The sequence below is a fragment of the Arctopsyche grandis genome, chromosome 12, assembly GCF_051622035.1.
Source record: "Arctopsyche grandis isolate Sample6627 chromosome 12, ASM5162203v2, whole genome shotgun sequence".
NCBI classification, from domain to species: domain Eukaryota; kingdom Metazoa; phylum Arthropoda; class Insecta; order Trichoptera; family Hydropsychidae; genus Arctopsyche; species Arctopsyche grandis.
The window spans coordinates 22,665,659-22,689,091 of NC_135366.1; the positions used below are offsets into that span (position 1 = coordinate 22,665,659).

At 39.1% G+C, this 23,433-nt stretch overlaps 3 protein-coding genes across 4 annotated transcripts in view; 2 read left to right on the plus strand and 1 right to left on the minus strand.

Annotated features, from left to right (window-relative positions):
• melt (ventricular zone expressed PH domain-containing protein melted) lies at positions 1–17,295 on the minus strand. Its single transcript, XM_077441922.1, has 14 exons — positions 16,686–17,295; positions 15,366–16,474; positions 9,833–10,057; positions 8,551–8,799; positions 7,995–8,184; positions 7,509–7,915; positions 7,255–7,436; positions 5,742–6,016; positions 5,353–5,669; positions 3,601–4,105; positions 3,389–3,528; positions 3,189–3,317; positions 2,851–3,114; positions 1–1,151 (listed from the first exon to the last, which is right to left on the minus strand). The coding sequence occupies exons 3-14, from the start codon at positions 9,935–9,937 to the stop codon at positions 903–905; spliced, it is 3,012 nt and encodes a 1,003-aa protein (XP_077298048.1). The 5' UTR covers positions 9,938–10,057; positions 15,366–16,474; positions 16,686–17,295; the 3' UTR covers positions 1–902.
• LOC143919570 (uncharacterized) overlaps positions 9,536–23,433 on the plus strand; it is a 21,500-nt gene continuing 7,602 nt past the window's right edge. The window contains exon 1 of one of the 2 annotated variants that reach the window (XM_077441952.1): positions 9,536–9,603. Coding sequence is in view for 1 of the 2 variants with exons in the window: in XM_077441949.1 (XP_077298075.1) it covers positions 9,645–9,707 (63 nt within the window). In the remaining variant the exon portion in view is untranslated. Of the gene's footprint in view, positions 9,708–23,433 lie in introns of both variants that reach the window. The other variant, XM_077441949.1, reaches the window with a different exon arrangement.
• Positions 17,003–18,557, plus strand: LOC143919564 (uncharacterized). Its single transcript, XM_077441940.1, has one exon. It carries the CDS (start codon positions 17,445–17,447, stop codon positions 18,399–18,401), a length of 957 nt encoding a protein of 318 aa, XP_077298066.1. The 5' UTR covers positions 17,003–17,444; the 3' UTR covers positions 18,402–18,557.

A 23,433-nucleotide genomic window follows, 5' to 3' on the forward strand; every position in this document is an offset into this window, starting at 1 on the left:
AAATCAATTGTTTCCCTCCCCCCTCCCCCAAGACGAAATTTAAAGGACTAGACAAATAAATATATTTTCAATCTGAAGTTCTTTTAAGTACATACATATTAAATTATGTTATAACTATTAAGTACAAATCCTACCCTTTTAGCACAAGCCATTCTTTCACTGAAAAATTACTATTAGAACGGTTTTATGTATCAACAATAATTGTAAGCGGAATAAATACGTATATTAAACTGCAAGACATAAATGCATCTGTTTAAAAAGAAAACAACAACGGAAACTAAGGTATTGTGAACACAATTGTGGATTTAACAACAGTTATTAATATTTCAAAATAGACATTGCATCTCATGTTTTTTAACGTTTGTAAATAAAAGATGCATAAATTTTCAGGTCAACAATCGCTCAAACATACACGTTTAAAAAACATAAACATTACCGACTAACAGTTAAAATCTCAAAATGGTACAAAACAAATGGTGCAATTGTTTACAAAATTTTCTCAATTGCACGTTAACACCTATCAGAAAATATTTGGAAAAGATTTTCAATCGACACCCAAAAATCGGGCTTGTATAAATACACGGTTTATAATCTCGTACAGATTAGTATAGTACCCGACCCCCACTAAATGCTTTATAATTACTATGTAAAAACAACCTTTTGCAAGTACCGCTACATATTGCATCGTGTCACATTCGACATTATTATAAGGAATCATAGAAAAATGGAAAGACACCATCGTCCACTTTGTAAATCAGTCAAGTCGTATAAAATCTCGCAGAATCACAATTATATAATAAACATTACGCTTAAAGGCCTCGAATATATTTCAAACATTTTGGAAGAATTTGGAAAACAAATTTGGAAGAATAATTCATTCGTGTCTTCAATAAAAATGACTTCTAAATATTCTTCAACGTGATAACTCTCGCCGGTAGACTGTTTGATTTTGCAGGTGCGTCTCTCGCTTGGGAATGCGCGACAACTATGCTCAAACACTGAACCCATTCTTCAGCATTCTTTCCATCTTTAGGCTTCAATATGAGCGTCTGATCACCGGTGAATATTTCAAAAGCCTTCGGTATGTTCCTTGCACCACGGGATACTTTTACAGATCGTATTTGATTTATATCGATGCTCTCACCACCGCTCTAAAAAATTCCAAATATACATACAGATATTTATTTATTCGTTTACTACAATTAAGCCATAGTGACGTTACAGATATACTGCAGGGCGTCACTATAGCTAACCATGAAAAAACGATTGAAAGATACAAAAATAAAAATTAAATATCAAAATGTAATAAAATATAAACAAAAATAATAGAAATTAAATGTGAGAACACGTTGACGATTTCAAATTAAACGATCCCTCAACCAGATCAGCATATTTAAAATTGAATAAATCAAAGTTAACAGTAATCTGGTTGGGGAGCTTGATGCCCCTAGCGACAAAACCATCAAATTGGTACGTTCCCCGGGAGAAGAGCATACACTGCAGCATCTAACGTACCCGAGTTGAATTCTGCGAGAATTTGAGGATTGCTCACCAAGCTAATCAGTAATTTATAGAAGTATTTCCCCAAATACACTTTACGTCTATTTGGATTAAAGCCTAGTTCTTCCAGCAGGTTAGCACTAGGATAGCGATTGTAAACTATCATGTAGGTATATTTGAAACACCTTCTCTGTACTCTCTCAATTCTCAAGCAATGGACCATATCACTAGGGCTCTATATAATAGAAGAAAACTCAAGAATACTTCGCACTAGCGAATCATATAGGATACGGAGTACTAATGCACTCTGGAATGATTGAATTGCACGCAATATGAAACCCAATATTTTTGTAACGCTTGAGAAAATATTATCAATGTACTGTCCAAAATCGAAATTTGTGCAGATTAAGATTCCCAGATCACCAAAACTCACAACTGAATTTAGCTTAATGCCATTTAAATGGTAAGTTAGTTTCGAGATCTGGTGAAGCTTAAAGAGCAGCACTTATCAATATTGACAGATAACATGTTTACAGCTAACCAATTGAAAATAGCATCCAAATCGATTTGACCCTGTTGTCCGACATCCAGTGATTTTGTAACAAAATATGACAGTAAATTTTTAACTGTCGATCGGGACCGTTTAAAACCATGCTGTTGATCAATGAGAAAAGAATCACAGTGCCTACAAAAATATCTGTGAATTATTATTTCAAGAGTTTAACAGGAGTGGGAAGAATGGCTTATGATCATAGAAGTAGGATGCATAGAATGGTCATTGTTAACAAAAGTATCGTCTAATAGACGAAGTTTAGCAAACAATGAACAAAATCTGAGTTTTTGTAGCAACATTTTTGGAGGCTGAGAGCGATTCTATGCATTATACTTCTATGTTTATGATTCAATATTTATTGGTCTATGATTAAGTATTTATTGCCTGTCACCTATTTTGAAAACGGGAATCACTTTAGAGATTTTCCATTGACCGGAAAAACTCCAGATTTAAGACACAAATTAAAAATAAATCGAAGAGGCTCAGATAGAGCTTTCTGGCAGCTCTCCAAGACAAACACTGGGACAAAATCCAGACCAGCTGAGATTTTGGGTTTGATTTTAGGAAATACATAATTTAGATCATCAAGACTATCGATACCATCCATCATCTATCATAATATGTTTGTGTCTACATGCTCTTCAAGCTTTCAACTTAGAAAATAAATGCAAATATAAACTTGACTACAAGTGTAACAGCATCACCATCCGTTGGTGGTTTGAATATACATATAGATTTATCCCATGTTTCTATTAGGCGTAATTAGTGTATTGCTTAGATTGAACAAATGTACATACCGATCCTTTACATGATAAATGAGCACCAGATAGTGTAAAATATCTAGTCCTCCATCGCCGGAATAATCTCCAGCGACCCTTCTTCTCTTTGAGTTGACCTTCAATGACGGGTTGAGTGTTGCCATTAAGGAAACCAACTGCTCTTTCGGGATGATTGCATAAGAAACATCCCCATTGGGCGATCTCACCCTCCTTTGTAGAGTTCAATTCGAACACGTCGAAAAATCCTGATTGCCGTAGTTCGTTCAGCAGCATATCTTGATCCTTTAAAATTTGAAGAAATTGATTAGCAATGCGCAAATTGCATGCGGTAGAAATTGTGATTAGTATTCAATTACTTTTGAACATGGAAAAGCGCTCGTTACTAATGTTAGAAAAGCTTTGTTTTCACATTTTAATATATCCCAACAATGCTTAAGACTGCTCACACTGGAGTCTCTACTACTTAATGCACTTGGAGATCTTGCCTGAAAAAAAAAAACAATATCATTAATACGCAAAAAATGCTAAAGGCGACCCATTTTTTTTATAAACATACCTGTAAGGCCATGAACATCAGATGTATCCAAATCCTAGGATTCCTAGTTCTCATTGTGAAGAATGTTCTGGAATATAAACAATGCTGTCCTCGTGCTTGACAAGCAAAATGTAGTTTGGCTAATTTTTTCGCTCTTCTCTCTATAATTACATTCAAGTTTGTATATAATATTCAACTAATACATTCTAAACAAAACGCCAAATTAAACATACCTTCAATTGTACATTTAGCAGGCGGCGGTATTTTCAGTGATACTTTATCCATGTAAGATTTGATCTTGTCCAGGTGTTTCTCACAGAAGTGTTGGACGGTATCCCGCATTGGGTAAGGTTCGAACACGCTTATGCGTTGTGATGGATTTGAGTTGATCATAGTGACGCTTGTGTTGTTAGCTCGTCTCGAAGTGACGGTGACGGGTCCTGAAATGCTGACAGGATTATTCACGCTGGCGCCGATCGAACCTGAGCCCAGCGATTGGGCGATGGACGAACTGCCGTTGGGGTTCAAAGTCGTGCTTTGCGTTCCCGAGGGGTTGACGATTGACACCTGACCCAGAGCCATGTTAGAGTGTTGTACGGAGACTGATGAAGGCATCATCGTGGATGGCGATGTCATTATCGAATCTGAAGACTTTCCCAGCATGAGTGGATTTATCGATATCGATTGAACTTGCGACGAGTCCAAAGATGACGGAATTACCAGCGCTCCCGAAGAAATCTGAAATGATATTATCCGATTACACTGAGCAAAAAAAAAAAGTTACCGGAACGGAAACTAATCAATCTTTACTAAGTTTGACCCGCTGAATTCGAATATACTTTTTTTCCGTAATATCATGGGCTAATTTCCCTAATTATCCACTTTACCACGTTTAAAAGGATTGGTTTTTTATGTCAATATTTTTTTGTTTTATCGAAACATACTAGTTCGAGCGGCAAATGATTTTAAATCGATTAAATAACAAGAGGTTTGTAAAAAATACTGTTGTTTTAAAGACCGCATGGATAATGCAAGAGCGAGATGAAGAAAGGAGAGCGCATCACTCCATCTCGCTCACGCTAACTTACGAGCGATGAGCACCCCATCTAAAAGATTTCATATTGTAATTGAAAATCATTTACCGCTCGAATTGTAAATCGGTTTTTGAGCTCCTTTTTCTATTATGTTGTACATTAACATTAAAATAATGGTTCGGTGATTATTGCCCACAAAGCGTTCGCTCAAAAGTCACCAAAATATTTATAATGGAACATCTGACAGCCGAAAAGTACATCATACTAACGAGAACTCTAGTTCCAAATATTCCGTATTCGCGATTTTCATACCAAAAACTGTCTTTTGAGCGATCGCAATGTGCGTAATAATCCAATTACTTGTAAAAAAAAAAACAGTTAAAAAAACTTGTAAAATAGAAAACGATCAGTAGATCAGTAGCTATTAAAATAGATATTAGATGTATTGCGAACAGAATTTAGTAACAATAAAAAACATTCACAAATCAAAATTAATTTACCGCTCGAAGTTTGGATAAAATCAAAAAATATTGAGATCAAAAACCAACCCATATAAACGTGGTTAAGTCAAAAAAGCTCATAATATTACGAAAAACAATGTGTAAAACGAAGTATATTTTTGACTGAAAATTCACTAGATAATTAATTATACGTTTTTTAAATCAATAAAAAATTACAATCAATAGAAAAACCATGTGATTATTGACTCCAAAACTAGCTTTTGGCACAGCAATGCTAGATTTTGAATTAAAGACTGCAAAAGCCAAAAATCTGTAAAAATTGCGCTTTTTTTGAAACACTTTCATCTCATAAACTAAAAGAAGCTAACAAAAATCATTGTCATATTCAAATTTAGTGCGTGAAACTTATTGATTGATAAGTCTTCGCTCCGGTAAGTATAAGTAAACAGTTATAATTTATATTGGCAGTCTATATGAATTTTAAACTAACTGCAGAACTCGAATTGATATTTGTGCTTCCTTGATTGATGGTCACGTGACCGGAATGTTGAACGGCGTGAGATCTAGAGTTTCCGTGTCTCAAAACTCTCGAAGGTGATATGGTAGTAACTATAACGCCACCCATCGAAGGTCCGACTTTGCTCGACAGACCTCCGACTCCCCATTTACTGTGATTCGTGCTGGACGTGACGTTGGTAGAACCTGAAGTGTTGGTGGTATTGCTTTGTGGCGTGCATGGCTGCTGATTTATCTGCTGCGACGAAGACAGCCGAGTCAAGCTCTTGTGCAATCCTCCGACAGAACCACCTGATATGGAAAATAACACCACTTGAAACAACCGTCAAATAAGCGTTGAATTAACGGTTTGCAAAAATTAACCTGCTATATTCAATCTCGTCATACTTCTGTGTGTGTTCGAAGTGTGGAGTCGTCCAGTGCTGCGGGAGTCTCCCATTTTGGCTCGTCTGGTGTAGCCGACGTGTGGAGCTGTCGGCGGACTACTTTGCGAGACAGTAGATGTGGTGTAGTTTTGCACAGTCGTCGACGTAGCAGTGTTTATTACTGTGGTATTAGTACCGCCGAGTTTGACAATGGTTACACCACCGACAGTCTGATTGACTTGATTGTTGTGTATTGCAGGTTGTGATATATTACTGAAAATGTAAAACATTTACTAAATATTGCTAAAAGACATTCTAATAACAAGTAATTTGGTTTATACAAGTACTACTGTAGTGAAATATTGGCTGTTACAATGAAAAGGCTAACATAATTTTAAATCAAATGTTTTTCCATATAATTTTTTTTTTTTTTATTATTAGTTTCACTTATGCAACGATAATTTTTACTATTGAGCAGATTTTAAATATACAAGTGTGAGACAAATATGTATACATCGAAACTATATAGGTATGACCAATAATTGTAAAAATCTAATATACTAGTATTGTACCCGATGAAATATCATCGCATGTGTGTTGGCATATTAAGTTATTAAATAAAAAAAATTTAAAAAAATGTGTCAGTCATGTGTTCGATCTGCAGGAGGTCGAATTTTTTTCAAACACCTTAAAAAATATATTTGATTTAATGTTTATATTTAATTGTTTAATATGAAAATCGTAAAAACTACCTACCTACCTAAATATAAACAATAGAGACTTTGAAGAAAGAAAATTTTGCTATTTACGGTGAAAATTGTGTAATTTTTACTTAGCCCTTTGCCCGTGGCAATAAATATAGCGAACAAGCCCTGTACGCAGCACCTTTTTCGCGAATGTGGCAATCGAGTTTTCGACCTTAAATACAGATTTTAATATTTACTCAAGTAACCAGATATGTTAATTAACACATGAAGTATTATTTTAAACAATATATACATAATATATCTCGTAGTTTTGGATTAATTGTCAAATAATCATTCTTCATAATTATTGTATGAAGACGTGACGTCACATAAACGAGGTTTCAGTATGGTTCCACAAAAAATTAATTTTTGACTGGTATATATTCATTTTAAACAAATTGAATAGATGGCATTCAACTCAGTAATATATTCAACCAATTTTGAACCTTAAAACAGTTGAAATAGGCGCATATAAGCCTCAAAAGCCCGTGCAAAGTTCAGAAATTCTATGGAAGACAGCCGCGCTACAGACTTGTCGTCCAAATCTTCCATAGAAGACGGCCGCGGGCAAACGGTTAATCGGCATAATTTATAACACTAAGTCTCCTGATAAGATAGTACATAATTTAATTATATAATTAAACTGTACAACATGACAGTAATAGTGGAATTCATCTTAAATTCAACAAAGATTGTAAAAATAAGATAAGCAAAGCGAAGCACGTCATTGATGAAAATAATTAAAAATCTAACGGTGATGCATACTTATTGCTATTGCTGTTGTTGTTATTATTCCGGTATCGCACCCCGTGTAAAACTTTATCAGTAAACAGAGCCGGGTAAGTCTTGCATAGAGTCGTCGCCTCTTTAAGCAAAGCTGTATGGCACGATCGCTCCGAACCAGCTAACTGTTCAAGAACGAAATTCAGAGCTTCTTGGGCACGATCCTAAAATAAACAAAATGCATAAACGACATAGTAATCAAATTTTGAACAGTTACAACATTAGACACCACTCACTTTATTCAACTTTCCAACTTGAGTCAATATTTGTGCAATGAGAATGATCAGCGGTGGAGATGCGTGGGGTGGCGACGCTGCACGATGCAACGTAGCCAAATGTTCAACGAGTAATGAAGGTCTACGTTGTGAAACACACAATAGGACTTTTAAAACTCCAGCGCAAACGCATCCAGCAGCATTACTACTCGCCGTAGTCGGGCATAAGTAGGCGAGGAGTTGAGAAACGCTGGCTTCGAGTACTGATGGATCGTTTTTTGCCATCAACTCGAATAGACTAAGGAGTGCCAACTTCTCTTGTTGATCCGTGTGAGGAAGCAGCGACACTAAAGCCATAGCATGCCCGTTAAGTGGACCTGGAGATACTTCGTATAGCTGGGACAATACTCTGCATAAGGGATAATTGCCTAAAATTAAGAGAAAACAATTAAATACCTCTATGGTATTTAGAATATAAGAAATATATGTACTCATGTACGTATATACCTGATATAACAGAGTCCATAATTTGCTGAACGTGCGGTTGAAGTAAAGTAGCATGATGAATAGCAGCCAAAGACAAATATCTAGCCATGTTACGCGACAGTTCTTTATTTCCTTTGTGTAGAAATTTGACAGCGACAGGTAGGGCGGCTTCCATGACTGTCTTTTTACTGTAGTTCTGATTGTCAGAAGCCTAAAAATGATCGAATATTATTTGTCTGGTATTTGTTTCGAATCTAGTGAGATTTTATTTGTATACGATGCAGTAACGTGAGAACATGAGGATGCCAGGACCTAAAAGGTTTCATGAGTAGACAATAGATACGCCGAATTAGGCTCAATAAGTGCCTGAACGTATACACTGGAGTTCTCACAAACCTGAGCGAGTTTGTGCTTAAACAATAGATACACCAGGGTAGACCTTTAAGTGTCTAGAAAAATAAGATAGATCAGATATTCTGGAGTAAGTGGCGGTTCCCTGAATCGTTGAATAAATGCCGTGAAGCGACTTTGGCCTTTCATTTGGTCCCTGAACTCACTCCAATGCAACACTATGTACCAAAAATATGCAGGATATGACATCGGCAGCGATTTTGGCGTGTGGTGGATCTTCATCTTTGTGTTCCGGTTGTAAATTATGGTGAAGACAGGATTCTAGCAACGCCACTAGAGCAGTGCAGTGCTTTTCGACGCTCGCTGTCTCTCGAATGCAAGAAGTCACCCTCGTGACGCAGATCTCCACGACCGATTGATCATTGTCGTTCTGGCAATAGTCTGGTTGCGATGCTATTTCCGTGATCTGTTTTATCTGCAATATTAATTTTAAAAATATTCATATAAAATTTACAAATTTAAGTTAACGAATTTTTAAACATTTTTCTATTACATATTTATATAAAAAAATTGAACTATACGACTGTCGATGAATACAAAAGTCGCTTCTAAGATCATATCACTGTTTATTAATCTTAAATATGAAACAACAATCCCTGGAAAAATGAACGTAGTCTACCTTTATGCGAGAATATACTTAAATTTTGTTCATACTCATTTAGCCTCCGATAGCCGTTTCCAAGATGTGGATCTCTCATATTTTCGCAAATACATTTAATAGCAACGTAGCTCTCAGAGAAGATCTTAATATGTCAGTATCTATCTTATCTACGCCTCATAAGTATATTACTATTTACAATCTGGAAGTATCTCACAGATGAAGAGATAAAATTTTAGTCGTATGTATTTCAAATTGAAATTCCATATGTATGCATGTGTACATTTGTATATTTCACTAGTTTGTTTTTTCCCGCATTTTACTTTCACCGAAATGCAAGCCAAAATAGTCCATACGCGTAAACAAATACAGTTCAGTATCGCTCGAAAAACAATCTTCGAATTACTACCGACGCAAGGTTTCGCAACATGACCGTTCCGCACGTTAAGTCGCCGAGCGAAATCAACCCCTACGCTACGATCAATAGGGTTGAATATCGCGTAGCCGGAATGGAATTGAGAGCACAATTCGCGATGAAATACGACCATACGTTAGAAACGTCAAGTGGCGACGACATTCGTCGCGAGCGAGTGCGTACCCGTGCGAACGATGTAGGAAGTGGTTAGTGGTGGAACTAGTTTAGCGGTTGCATAAATGTTGTGATGTGCAACATGGATATGGGACATAATTGCAATAGACGTAGGGGTCATTGCGGAATGTGCAACGTGAGCAGGTGTATAGATGTGTGCGTGTGCGTGTGCGTGTGCAGAACAGGGTGCATAATAATGAAGTGTGAGTGTAAAGTGACAAGTGGGTAAATGACAAGTGAGTGGGTAATGAAGTGACCGACCACAGCTGTGAGGTGTTCGACGATGCTGGCGTCCGGCACCGAGAAGAGATCTCCCGCACGAGAGAGATCGCGGCGGCCCAAAACCACGGCGAACAATTCGTGCATCGTAGAAGTGCGCTCTACTCGCGCTCACTCGCACGCACGTCTCCACGACCGACACACCCGAGCGCCGGCCGCTCACTGACACTACGCTACGTCTACACTACACTACACTACACTACACACCTACGTGGATTCACTGTAAGTTCGCCTAATGCAATTCACCTAATTCGAGTATACCTAAGCGAGTTGGTCGAATATCAACATACCGAACGACGACCATACCTAATGTCATACATACCTAACTGCAGTTTACCTAATACAAATTGATCGAATGAAGGTTGTTTTACGTTGACGGATAGATGGCACTTTTGCATTGATAATTTCAAGATTATTTAAAACAAAATAAAATATTAAGTTGTATTTTAAAATTTATATTTTATTAATAGATGAAGTCGATCACTGTTTTTAAAAAATGTGCGTGTTTGGCTGTGTATTTTAGTAATAATTCAAACACCATTAAATATCTTTGAAACTGAAACACTGAAACTTTTTACTGTGTAATAAAATTTTAATCGTTGCGCTATAATTTTTTTTTTCATTTTCAAATCTGCCGGAAGTAGCATTATTTTTCTTTGAATTATTATATATCCTAGACCGTGTATCGAACTGAAATTTTATATCTATAACTTGTATTAACTTGTACGCTCGAACTTACACTATTTTTTGGACTTATTAATTAAATGTCTACTCTTATCGAAAAAATATAGTCCTTCAATTAATATTACATAAATAATAAATAATCAATAAGTTTTATAAACCGGAAACGAGCCTTTTATTACATACAAATCTCAAAAATGATGCGACTGCTGCTGCCGATGCTGCTGATTTTTTCGAAACTATTGGATACTCACATTAAACTAATAGTTGATAGTGTCATGCCGACTCGAATTGCAAGTCAAGTGCCATTTTATTAAGTGATAAGCAATACTGTGTTACATTCATTGAAAGCCTAGGTTCTATAAATCATATTCATTAAGTAGATAGAAGAAACGGAATTCAGCGAAGAAATGTCATACGATGAACACTTACCATTTTACATATCGACTAATTCCGATAAGTCATATTTTAAATCCATTGTCATATGAAATAATTATTATATATGGGATAGATGAAACATATTGTGACTAATCAGAATATATTACAACAGGTAAATACACTTTTACTATACATATGTACTCTGTTAATATTTTTCTTATATAGATATATACTTTTTACCCGAACACTAGAAAAAGTCAAAGATTTGTGGAAACATTGTGTTTCATTTGATACTTACTCTAGAGAACAGCTGGCATTGTTATCATTAACAATCTTTGAGTTTTACTGAACAACATTTCAAATCTATTTTCAAACAAGAAATCGAACGGAAATAAACTAGAAAATATATATCACTCTTTATCTTCCGGCGACAATTCGTCTTAGATTGTAGAAGACAAGAGTCTCCACTTGCTGAAGTTAAAAATTATAAAGAAAAAGTAAATATATATTAATTATTTAAATAATGGGAATAAAAAGTACACAGTAAAATTTTTTAAATTGAAAGAAATAGAGTCTTTTGAAATTTTTTTAATACACAATAGTTATGACAAATATTAATAAACACGAAAACACAGTATTTAATGAATGGTCTGGTATACAAATATTTAAAATATAAAAAAACTCATGGTGTGGTGATTTATTGGCAGTCTTTTCACTACACAATAACCATGAGCGGTGACACATCACTTGCAAAACTTGATTTTAAGTGGCAGTCATTACATAACAATTCATTCCACAATAACAACAATTCAAAACAACATATCAATTCGGAAATCAACGAAAACACAGTATTTAATCATTGGTCTCGTATACAAATATTTAAAATATAAAAAAAACTCATGGGGTGGCGATTTATGCAATAGTATTAAAGCTAATCAGTCTTTTCACCACACAATAACCATGAAAAGTTATAAACCCCTGATATGATATACATATGTAGTGTTTGTGTCCTTTTGATGTTGTCGATTTTATATGCTAAAAAATCAATTCACTATATTAAAAAAAAAAAATTATACTTTCTCGAGAATTTTCCACGATTTGTCCGATATATTTTTGTGCTGGCCACCCCAGACTGACTGACAGTCGCGCGCCAACGGCTTCGGCATAAACACGTAGTTTTTGTCGCCACCGAAATCACCAGCTCGGCCACTGGTGATGGGTTGTGACGATACTTGGAGACCAGCGACCAGCTCCAGTATCGCCAGTATAGCGGTGTGCGCCAGAGGAAGCATCAGAGGGTCTGTCTCAGTTGTCGTCCAGAAGGCAGCTACTCAACAACTCAGCTACGCGTGGCTAACCTCAAAAGGCACGCGTGCTTTCTTTGTTTACTCCCCCCCTTTCCTCTGCTTGATCTCTGTATAACTTATACAAAATACAGTCGCAATACATAAACAGATTTACGCCCTGTTTTCATTGGTTTACAATTTCCTCCCTTTTTTCCACATCACGCATCCCACGCACACTACGAAGGAGAAAGGGACAGCAGAGCAGCCGACATCTTAAATTAAAAAATAGCAACTAACATATAGGTACTTTTATAATATTTCTGATAGATTTTTAACTCATTAAAATATATTTTTAAGATCTTTTTTTTTAATTTGTCATAGGACCCAGAATTAATTTTCCCAGGGCCCAGGATATTGCGATACTGGCCAATCAAAATATGTACACGAATGTTGAATTAATTATACCTCCCACTTTAGATACGGTGGGACTGATTTTTCATTCTATTCATATTTTAATTCATACTCTATCATCATTAGCTATAAGTAATTATAATCACTGATGATGTTATATTATTATGAATGTGATATCACTCATGAGATAAATTATTCACATCAATAAAATCATAATGAAACTGTGTAAATAATACGTTCTTGAACTAGTACAATTATTTATAATGCTGTATTGTTTTAGATGCAGATACCATTAATAATACTGCAGATTGTTTATCCTACCAGAACAGTGAAAATGTTGTAAAAGTACTTAAAAGAAGACCAGGAAATCGAATACGGTGGACTAGAGAAATTCATATCTAAATATAAGGGACAACCCGTGTCTGCAAAAAACCCTAACATCTGGATTGCTCAAAATGTCGGATTTTGGTATTCAGATTCAACTTCTCCATTGAAAAATCAAAATATTTTTTGCAATGCATACTCAAGTCTTGTTGATTCTGCACGGCAAAAGTCGTACATTTGTTCTATAGTCAAAATGAAGCCTTTTTTACGAGGCTCTTTTTTATCATTTAAATGTACTTTTGTTATACTCATAATGAACATTTCAAGAAAATATATAATATGCAACTTTTATTTGTGCTGAAATGTAACATGTCAAAATTCAATACTTTCATATATACAGTTATATTGTATGCCAAATCACTCCATAAAACTTGAAATAATTCATACCAGTAATAATTCATTTAGAATATTGTACTTTAGAAAAATGCCAAATTCACTATTTTATTTAATGTAATAATTAAACGCTAGCAAAGCTTTCCCGCAGTTGTTCTCACCAACCACAACCATTAATATGAAGTACACGTATGATTTAAGTGAAGTTATATTTCGCAATTGCAATCACATTATCTTAGAATAGCACGAAACATTTCATTACTCAATATAATCAATTTCACCCTACTTATTTTATTTATTAAGTTTTGATAACATGGGATCAATTAAGGTAATGATTTTTTTTTTAGACATTGGAAAACTATTTCTGAAGAGGAAAGGGTTGGAATAACTGTGGAAACTACTGAGGACCCGTTGGTCCTACTCATCGAGCCAAGAATATCCTAAATTTGTTGTTAGTAGATTTATGCGACAACTAATGGAACAGTATCACATTTGTGTTAGCAAAATTTGATATGGGAGCTGTTTCGTTCACAGTTATCGTCGCAGGGAGGCAATCTGCGTTAGAGAATATGTCAAGATTAAAAATGCTGAATTCCATAATTTATTGATAAATATTACTTATACTATGCTATTTTTAAATTTTTCGTTCTAGTATATTTAGAACTGAAATTTGGATTTAATGTACGTTTAGAATCCTAGCTCCACGCTTGAAACCCAATTATAAATGTGATATTAAATTCTGAACTAAAAAAGGATTTCGAAAAAATATGCGGCTTCAAATTTTTAAACTCTTTCCAATGTTAAATTTTATTTATCGCTGTGTGAATGAGCTGATAAGCATTAAATTTTGTGCGAAACAATTAGACATGTCACAAGCTACAGTTATTGATTGAAATCATTATTTACTTAGGGTCTGTGTGGTGTCACTAATAGAACAACCAAATACCATGATCGGTGGAGAAGAGATGGTCATTGAAATTAGCAAACGTCTTTTCGTTTATATACGTACCAAAATTTTTGTAAAAAACTTCTATAGCTTCACACAAGAGTATTTTTATTACATGACTTGATACAATAGTCAATTTTCTTTAACGTTAGTTGTTTTACATATTGATTATTCATATATTGAAAAGAATATATGTGTTCTGTGTTGTCTGTAATAAGTTGACCATCTGTAATACCACTCATGAGTTTTTATTATATGAAAATGTTTATTATAAATTGGTTTATTTCTGTAACTTGATTAATAAATTATTTATTATTTATTGTATTGCTTGTTTCTTGTCTTGCTATTATTGTTTATATTTCATTGTGTTTTGCAATCTACGTATAAATTACTAACTGATTTATATTTGTTATGTATTCATCATAATTTATATTTATTACGTATATTTAAAATTATTAATTATTTATTATGGAAATTGTATCAATCGTAGAAATTGTACTAGTCTGTCTATTATACATGCGTTTTCTTCTCACCTTCTTTTAATATTGATGATTGGAAAGCCAATTTTAATATATGTACAATAAAAAAAATCTGTATATCTTTTTTGATTCCTTTTTATTACTTTGTTTTATCATAAATTTTATTGTAAATATGTACAATGTTTGCTATATAATATAGTATAGTATATATAGCAAAAGATAATACAAAGCTACAAAAGCAATTAATTTTTTCAATGTCCTTAATTTAGTTCACTCGCCATTAGGTGGGAAATCCTTTTTAAATCTTCTGTCGGGCGCAATATGGTGTATATAGAGTTTAAGGGCTATTTGCAAAGAAATGTTATAACATTTATCTGTCTATGTTACTACGCCATCTATTGATATCGCGTCGAAAAATTACTAAATAATAAAATTTACTACTATTGGTTTGAAACTCGGCTACTGCTGGTTTGAAACTCGAAATTAGGTGAATGTGTCATTCGGTATAAAGATATTAGGTGAATTTACCATTAGGTCAATAGATTTTCGGTAAAAGCGTCATTAGTGGAATTGCATTAGGTGAATTGATTTAGGTGTATTGCATTCGACCAATTTACCTGCACCCCCTACGTGCATCCATACTGCATACATCCACATTTCACACGCCACACGCCACACGCAACACACAGCACTCAACCCTCGCAGAGCTGCAAACCGTCATGGTGACAGCCGATATCATCACGCCCACTATACACACTCGACATATTCATCGAACATTTGCTTTTCGTTTTTTGACAGTTCAGCTGAAATTCAACATTTCCATGCGACCAATTTAAACCAAAAATATATTGGGGAGTTTCCAATGTATGTGGCTGCCTGGTTGCTCTTACGGCATAAACTCCGAGTTGATGAAGAGTTTGTGCCGTACCCGTGACTGCCAGACGTCTCGGTTTTTAGGAATTGTCCCGCTAATAGACAAAATTGTAACACTACATCTTACACATCGTCCATAGCAGGGTTGGTACGTATGCAAATAGTTAAGTTGGTATGATCCACCGGTCTCTACCCCGCGGACCATTCAGTTTCCGGGCGCGCGAGACCAGGAAGAGCGTCAATCTCATCTGAGCTAGGATTGAGAGCAGGCAGTTTCCCCGAAACCAGGGAGAAAGTTGTGGGAATCTCGTCACATTCACCAAGCGGAACGATGCCAAAATCCTTCGAGAATATTCCGCAACAACAAACTACATCGAGAGGAACGAAACCCAGACGACATACACCTGCAGTCATTATACTAAACTCAAGCGGAACGCCCCTACCAGTCGAGTGGAACCAAAACGGTCGAAACACGCCGCCACCATTAAAATACATCGAGCGGAACAGCGCCAAGCATTCCAGAAAATTCTACGCCTCGACAAAAGCAAATTCCTCTCGTACGCATCAACAACTAAATGCTCGTACGCATCAACAACCACTTCCATCAAGCATTCCAGAAAATTCTACGCCTCGACAAAAGCAAATTCCTCTCGTACGCATCAACAACTAAATGCTCGTACGCATCAACAATCAAATGCACGTACGCGTCAACAACCACTTCCACCAAGCATTCCAGAAACACTATAAAAGGAGGTACAACCCAAACAACCCCAGTCGACATCCAGCTCCTGACCAGCCACCACTTCACTACGCGGACTTGGAAGATCAACCAGCCGACCGAGCCAGCAACACTCTACCATATCCAGCGACTTGCGGAACATAGCCGAATGCCGAGCCAGCGACACTCTACCGTATCCAGAGACTAGCCGAACATAGCCGAACGCCGAGCCAGCAACACTCTACCATATCCAGCGACTTGCGGAACATAGCCGAACAACGAGCCAGCAACACACTGCCGTATCCAGAGACTTGCTGAACATAGCCGAATGCCGAGCCAGCAACACTCTACCATATCCAGCGACTTGCGGAACATAGCCGAACAACGAGCCAGCAACACACTGCCGTATCCAGAGACTTGCTGAACATAGCCGAATGCCGAGCCAGCAACACTCTACCATATCCAGCGACTTGCGGAACATAGCCGAACAACGAGCCAGCAACACACTGCCGTATCCAGAGACTTGCTGAACATAGCCGAATGCCGAGCCAGCGACACTCTACCGTATCCAGAGACTAGCCGAACATAGCCGAATGCCGAGCCAGCGACACTCTACCACATCCAGAGACCTCTGAACGACATACTTTTACCAACAATTAACCATACTTGTGTATACGTGCACAATAAGACCAGTTCCCACAACTGGTGACCCCCGACTAAGAACCACGCAGCCTTCATAGCAGCCCACATCGCAGCCTACATAGCAGCCCACATCGCAGCCTACATAGCAGCCCACATCGCAGCCTACATAGCAGCCCACATAGCAGCCTACATAGCAGCCCACATCGCAGCCTACATAGCAGCCCACATCGCAGCCTACATAGCAGCCCACATAGCAGCCTACATAGCAGCCCACATCGCAGCCTACATAGCAGCCCACATCGCAGCCTACATAGCAGCCCACATCGCAGCCTACAAAGCAGCCCACATAGCAAACTACATAGCAGCCTACATCGCAGCCTAGAGAGCAGCCCACATAGCAGCCCACATAGCATCCCACATAGCAGTCAACAGCGCAGCCCGAATCTACACAACTGCTAACATCATGTCTGTAAACGGAGACGACATCCCAGCAGCTCAGAACGAAAATCAACAAGAGCAACCACAACCCTTGGAAGCAGCCCGCATCGCACTACGTCCACCAGCAGTATTCAAGGAGAACATCTCGCTATGGATCGGCATAGCGGAAGCACACTTCGACAGCGCAAATATAACAAGGGACTGTACGAAATACGGTTGCCTTGTCACCGCCTTGGATTACGACACCCTCTCATTCGTCAGTGACATAGTGACGGGACCCAATGCAGCGAACAAATATCAAAAATTAAAGGAGGCACTACTAGAAAGACTGGGAGACTCATTGGAGCGCCGCACAGCACGACTTCTCACGGGTTTCGAACCAGGCGACAAAAAACCATCTCACTTGTTACGACAGATGCAGGAGCTGGCCGGCCCGCAGCAAAAAGACTCACAAATAGTGAAGACATTATGGACACAACGACTTCCAAAACACGCCCAGGCCATCCTAAAATCAATACCAGACCCAACCTTGCAACAGCTCGCCCTCACCGCAGATCAACTGATGGAAGTTTACCACAACATAGAAGTGAACTCAGTAAACCAGCAGACGCTCCCACACCCAAAAACAACACCAGATCCTCTACTGCTCGAGATGACTAATCATGTCAAATCACAACAGCGCCTCCTAATCGACCTGGCCAGAGAGGTTCATCAACTCAAACTCAGAAACCCCAGCCAACAGCAAAACCCGACCTACAACCGAAGCCGAAGCCAAAACCGGACTATGAACACCCACTCAGGAGGCCGCTCACACACCAGAGGTCAATCTACAACAAAAGGAGAACTTTGTTATTTCCACCACAAATTCGGAAACCTCGCACAAAAATGCCAAGCACCCTGCAAATACCAAAATAAGGAAAACGAAAACGGCGACTCTCAGAAACGGCAAACAGAGCGCCCGGTACCCAAAAATGCCGACTAATAATCTGGGACCAATCAACAGACCAGAATTACTTAATCGACACTGGTTCAGACATATCCGCATTACCACCAAACAGCAAGAAACCCAACAAACCTAACAAATCCAACAACACCAGCACTCAGCTACACGCCGCTAATGGGACCATAATAAAAACCTACGGTTCAAAAGCAGTAAAACTCGACCTCGGACTACGTAGGAACTTCAACTGGGAGTTCATCATAGCCGATGTCAACCGTGCCATCCTCGGAGCCGACTTTCTGAGCCACCACAACCTACTTGTCGACCTCAACAAAAAATGTCTCATCGATGGTGTAACAGGACTAACCACAAAGGGACACACCATGACTATACCTTCACTTGGACTCTCAACAATAGCCAGCACCGACGAATACCATCATATTCTCACTCAATTTCCATCCGTGACAACACCACAGCTGGAAAGAAAAACAGCAGCGCACAAAACTCAACACATCATAGAAACATCAGGACGACCAGTGTATTCCAAACCACGAAGACTAGCACCAGCCGCCCTAGAAATCGCAAAAAAAGAATTTAAAAGCCTGACAGAGAGCGGAATTTGCAGACCATCAAAAAGCAACTGGGCCAGCCCACTCCACATGGTCCGCAAACCCAATGGTGATTGGCGCCCATGTGGCGACTACAGACGTCTGAACGCACAGACAACACCTGACCGATACCCCATTCCGCAAATTCAAGACTTCGCACACAAACTACAAAACGCAAAAATCTTCAGCACGATCGACTTAATAAAAGCCTATCACCAGATCCCTGTTACACCAGAAGACATACCGAAGACGGCCATCATCACCCCTTTCGGACTTTTCGAGTTTACCGCCATGCAATTTGGCCTCTGCAACGCAGCTCAATCCTTCCAGAGATTCATGCACGAAGTCGTGGGAGAACTGGAGTTCTGTTTCGCTTATATCGACGATATCCTGGTGGCATCAGCCAACAAGGAAGAACACGAGAGGCACATCACAATCATCATGCACCGCCTCAAACACTACGGTTTGGTAATCAACGTTGAAAAGTGCAAGTTTGGAAAATCGGAAGTATCCTTCTTAGGGTACTTAATTACTTCCAACGGCGTTAAACCACTTCCAGAGAAAGTACAGACCATAGCGACATTCAAAACACCGGAAACTTATAAATCACTCCGACGATTCCTCGGAATGATAAACTTTTACCGCCGATTCATCCCACACGCCATCAATTCACAACAAGCCTTGTTCGACGCAACCGCGGGACACAAGAAAAACGACAAAAGCCCCCTCGTATGGACAACTACAATGACGGAAGCCTTCAACAAGTGTAAAAACGACCTAAGCAACGCAACGATGCTAGTACACCCCAAAGAGTCAGCAATACTATCCTTAATGGTCGACGCATCAGACAGCGCCATGGGAGCAGTCATCCAACAAGCAAACAACGACGAAAACCAACCACTGGCATTCTTTTCAAGGAAGTTCAACACAGCTCAAAAAAACTACAGCACTTACGATCGAGAACTAACTGCAATCTACGAATCAGTACGATATTTCCGACACTGGCTAGAAGGACGACAATTCCAAATACTAACTGATCACAAACCTTTAACATCAGCCTTCACGAAACAAACAGAACCAGCATCACCAAGACGTCAACGCCAGCTAGACTACATAGCCCAATTCACAACAGACATAGAACACATCAAAGGTGATGACAACGTAGTAGCAGACACCTTGTCGAGAATCGAAGCCATAACAATACCCCCAAACTTGGACATAGAGAAAATCATAGCTGAGCAACAAACCGACGAAGAACTTTCAGAACTACGAAATTCAGACACGGGACTAGAACTACGCCACCTACGATTGACAAACATAGAACAACCAATTTGGTGCGACATATCTACTGGCAATATAAGACCATACATACCCGCATCATGCAGAAAGTCAATCATAACAACCTTCCACGACCAAGCACACATAGGACCAAAACCAACACAACGAGCTATACAAACCCGCTTCGTTTGGACTAACATGAAAAAAGAAATACGAGACTACGTACGCACATGCATTCCATGCCAAAAAACCAAGATCTCTCGACACACGAGGAGCCCCACCCAAACAATATCGGTTCCAGACACTAGATTCAACCACATACATATAGACCTCATCGGACCACTACCCCCTTCAAGAGAATAAATGTATTGCGTAACAATCATAGATCGTTTCACCAGATGGCCAGAAGCAATCCCCATCAAAGACATCACTGCAGAAACAGTTGCGAAAGCACTCCTGGAAAACTGGATTACTAGATTTGGCGTTCCAGCCACCATCACAACGGACCAAGGACGCCAATTTGAATCACATTTATTTTCACAACTAATGAAAATCATGGGAATCAAACGTCAGAGAACAACAGCGTACCACCCTCAATCAAACGGAATAATAGAACGATGGCACAGAACACTAAAAGCATCCATCAAAGCCTGCAATACAGACAAATGGACAGACGTTTTGCCCATGATACTACTGGGACTACGATCAGCAGTCAGAGAAGACATTGGCTATTCTCCTGCACAACTGACATACGGCACAACACTTCGTCTACCAGCAGACCTATTTTTAAATACACCACCCATAGACGCATCAACATTTGCCGGAAAACTACAAAGAACCATGCAACAGATAAGACCCACGATACAACACCATGGGCAACACAAAACTTTCGTCAACAAACACCTCCACGACTGCAAATACATATTCTTGAGGACAGACTCAGTACGCGCACCACTACAACCACCATATGAAGGACCATACAAAGTTTTACGACGAAACAATAAGAACATGTGGTTAGACATAGCCGGTTCAGAAAAAGCGGTATCAATAGACAGAGTTAAGCCCGCATTCCTACAGAACCCGGACACACCACCTACATCACAAGAACAGCCACAGCCAACTTCGCAAGAACAACCACAACCAGCACCAAATGAGACTCCACCAGAAACAACCACCAGGGCTGGTGGAAAAATAAGATGGCCAGACAGACTAGACTTGTGAACATATCAAGATACCCACAAAATCACACACATCGCTAACGCTCACCAGAGAGCCATGTGGGAATCTCGTCACATTCACCAAGCGGAACGATGCCAAAATCCTTCGAGAATATTCCGCAACAACAAACTACATCGAGAGGAACGAAACCCAGACGACATACACCTGCAGTCATTATACTAAACTCAAGCGGAACGCCCCTACCAGTCGAGTGGAACCAAAACGGTCGAAACACGCCGCCACCATTAAAATACATCGAGCGGAACAGCGCCAAGCATTCCAGAAAATTCTACGCCTCGACAAAAGCAAATTCCTCTCGTACGCATCAACAACTAAATGCTCGTACGCATCAACAACCACTTCCATCAAGCATTCCAGAAAATTCTACGCCTCGACAAAAGCAAATTCCTCTCGTACGCATCAACAACTAAATGCTCGTACGCATCAACAACCAAATGCACGTACGCGTCAACAACCACTTCCACCAAGCATTCCAGAAACACTATAAAAGGAGGTACAACCCAAACAATCCCAGTCGACATCCAGCTCCTGACCAGCCACCACTTCACTACGCGGACTTGGAAGATCAACCAGCCGACCGAGCCAGCAACACTCTACCATATCCAGCGACTTGCGGAACATAGCCGAATGCCGAGCCAGCGACACTCTACCGTATCCAGAGACTAGCCGAACATAGCCGAACGCCGAGCCAGCAACACTCTACCACATCCAGAGACCTCTGAACGACATACTTTTACCAACAATTAACCATACTTGTGTATACGTGCTACTACCAAATAAATACCATATTCAACATATAGTTGTATTAAAACCGAACACAGACGAATCTGTCTACAATACGTGGCGGACTGGTGGTGAAGAAGACCTTCACAATAAGACTAGTTCCCACAAAGTAATGTACGACTTGTGCTATCCCGAATCAAAACCAGCGATATCATCTATTTAACAACAAAACACAAGTCGTGCGATGGCATCATCGCGCTTCTGTACAAACAAAAATAGAAAAAAATAAAAATAAATTATTTTAGATATTAGACAAATTATAATATTTCATTTTTCTATTATTTCCATATACAATATGTGTTTTTTTCGTATTATTTTAAAATATAATAATATGGAGGATGAACGAATGAGACGACTGGCATGTTAATGCACGTGTTTATTATATGACAGCTGAAGACAGAGTGAGTAGCGGCTCTCCGAACCCAGCCGGGTTGGTCCCCACTCGCAGGAAGGCAACCAAACTCGACCATGTCGTATAAGCCAGCCGCCACATCACTCCCCCTCCAGTATCAGCGATACCAAAATTACAAAGAAACAAATTTTACAAAAGAAAAAAATTATTGTTACACCAAGAAAAAAATTTATTACGTGGGGAGAAAAAAAAATTGTTGACGTGGGTCATCCGCTGTGTACATAGGTGTACCGCCCTGAATGGTCGGTAGATTCGAGGGCGGTGACGTCGCGAGCAGGACGGTGGGTGGTCGCGCCGATGCGATGCTGCGGCGGCGCCGCTCTTCCGAGGCTGATGTCGGTTGGTGGGGCGGCGGGGGCGGCAGGGGCATCAATGTGGTTGATGATACTCCGAGCTGGACCGTGAGTCGTTGTGGCTCGTGGAGGTGTTGTAGCGCTACCGCCCGTCTCGGCGTGACGACGCTCGTGGGGACGGACGGGGCCTTGATGATGATGATGATGATGGTGCTGAGGTGGTGTATGTCTTGTGGTGCTGGATGACCGTTCTATGTGTAGTGGATCGCGCATGACTCCACATCCAGCTGTCAAGATCGTCGTCTCATTCGCTCCCCCATTTTTTAAAAGCACCTGTCGTCGACGTTGTGGCTGGACTCCAGTCGATAGGTAGGTAGGTAGGTAGCCGTGTCTGCTCGTTTATTGTCACCCGCGGGCCGCGACGCGTGTTGATGGCGATGGGGGCGCGGCGGATAGCTTCC

What these genes read in the sequence shown, in the direction of transcription:
- melt (XM_077441922.1), bottom strand. Translation starts at nt 9,937, where the DNA reads ATGCACGAATTGTTCGCCGTGGTTTTGGGCCGCCGCGATCTCTCTCGT. An exon ending in TCGAACACCTCACAGCTGTG is followed by an intron (nt 8,800 to 9,832) that starts GTCGGTCACTTC and finishes TTAATATTGCAG; the next exon opens with ATAAAACAGATCACGGAAAT. An exon ending in AAGTTGGAAAGTTGAATAAA is followed by an intron (nt 7,437 to 7,508) that starts GTGAGTGGTGTC and finishes TGTTTATTTTAG; the next exon opens with GATCGTGCCCAAGAAGCTCT.
- LOC143919564 (XM_077441940.1), top strand. Translation starts at nt 17,445, where the DNA reads ATGTCTGTAAACGGAGACGACATCCCAGCAGCTCAGAACGAAAATCAA.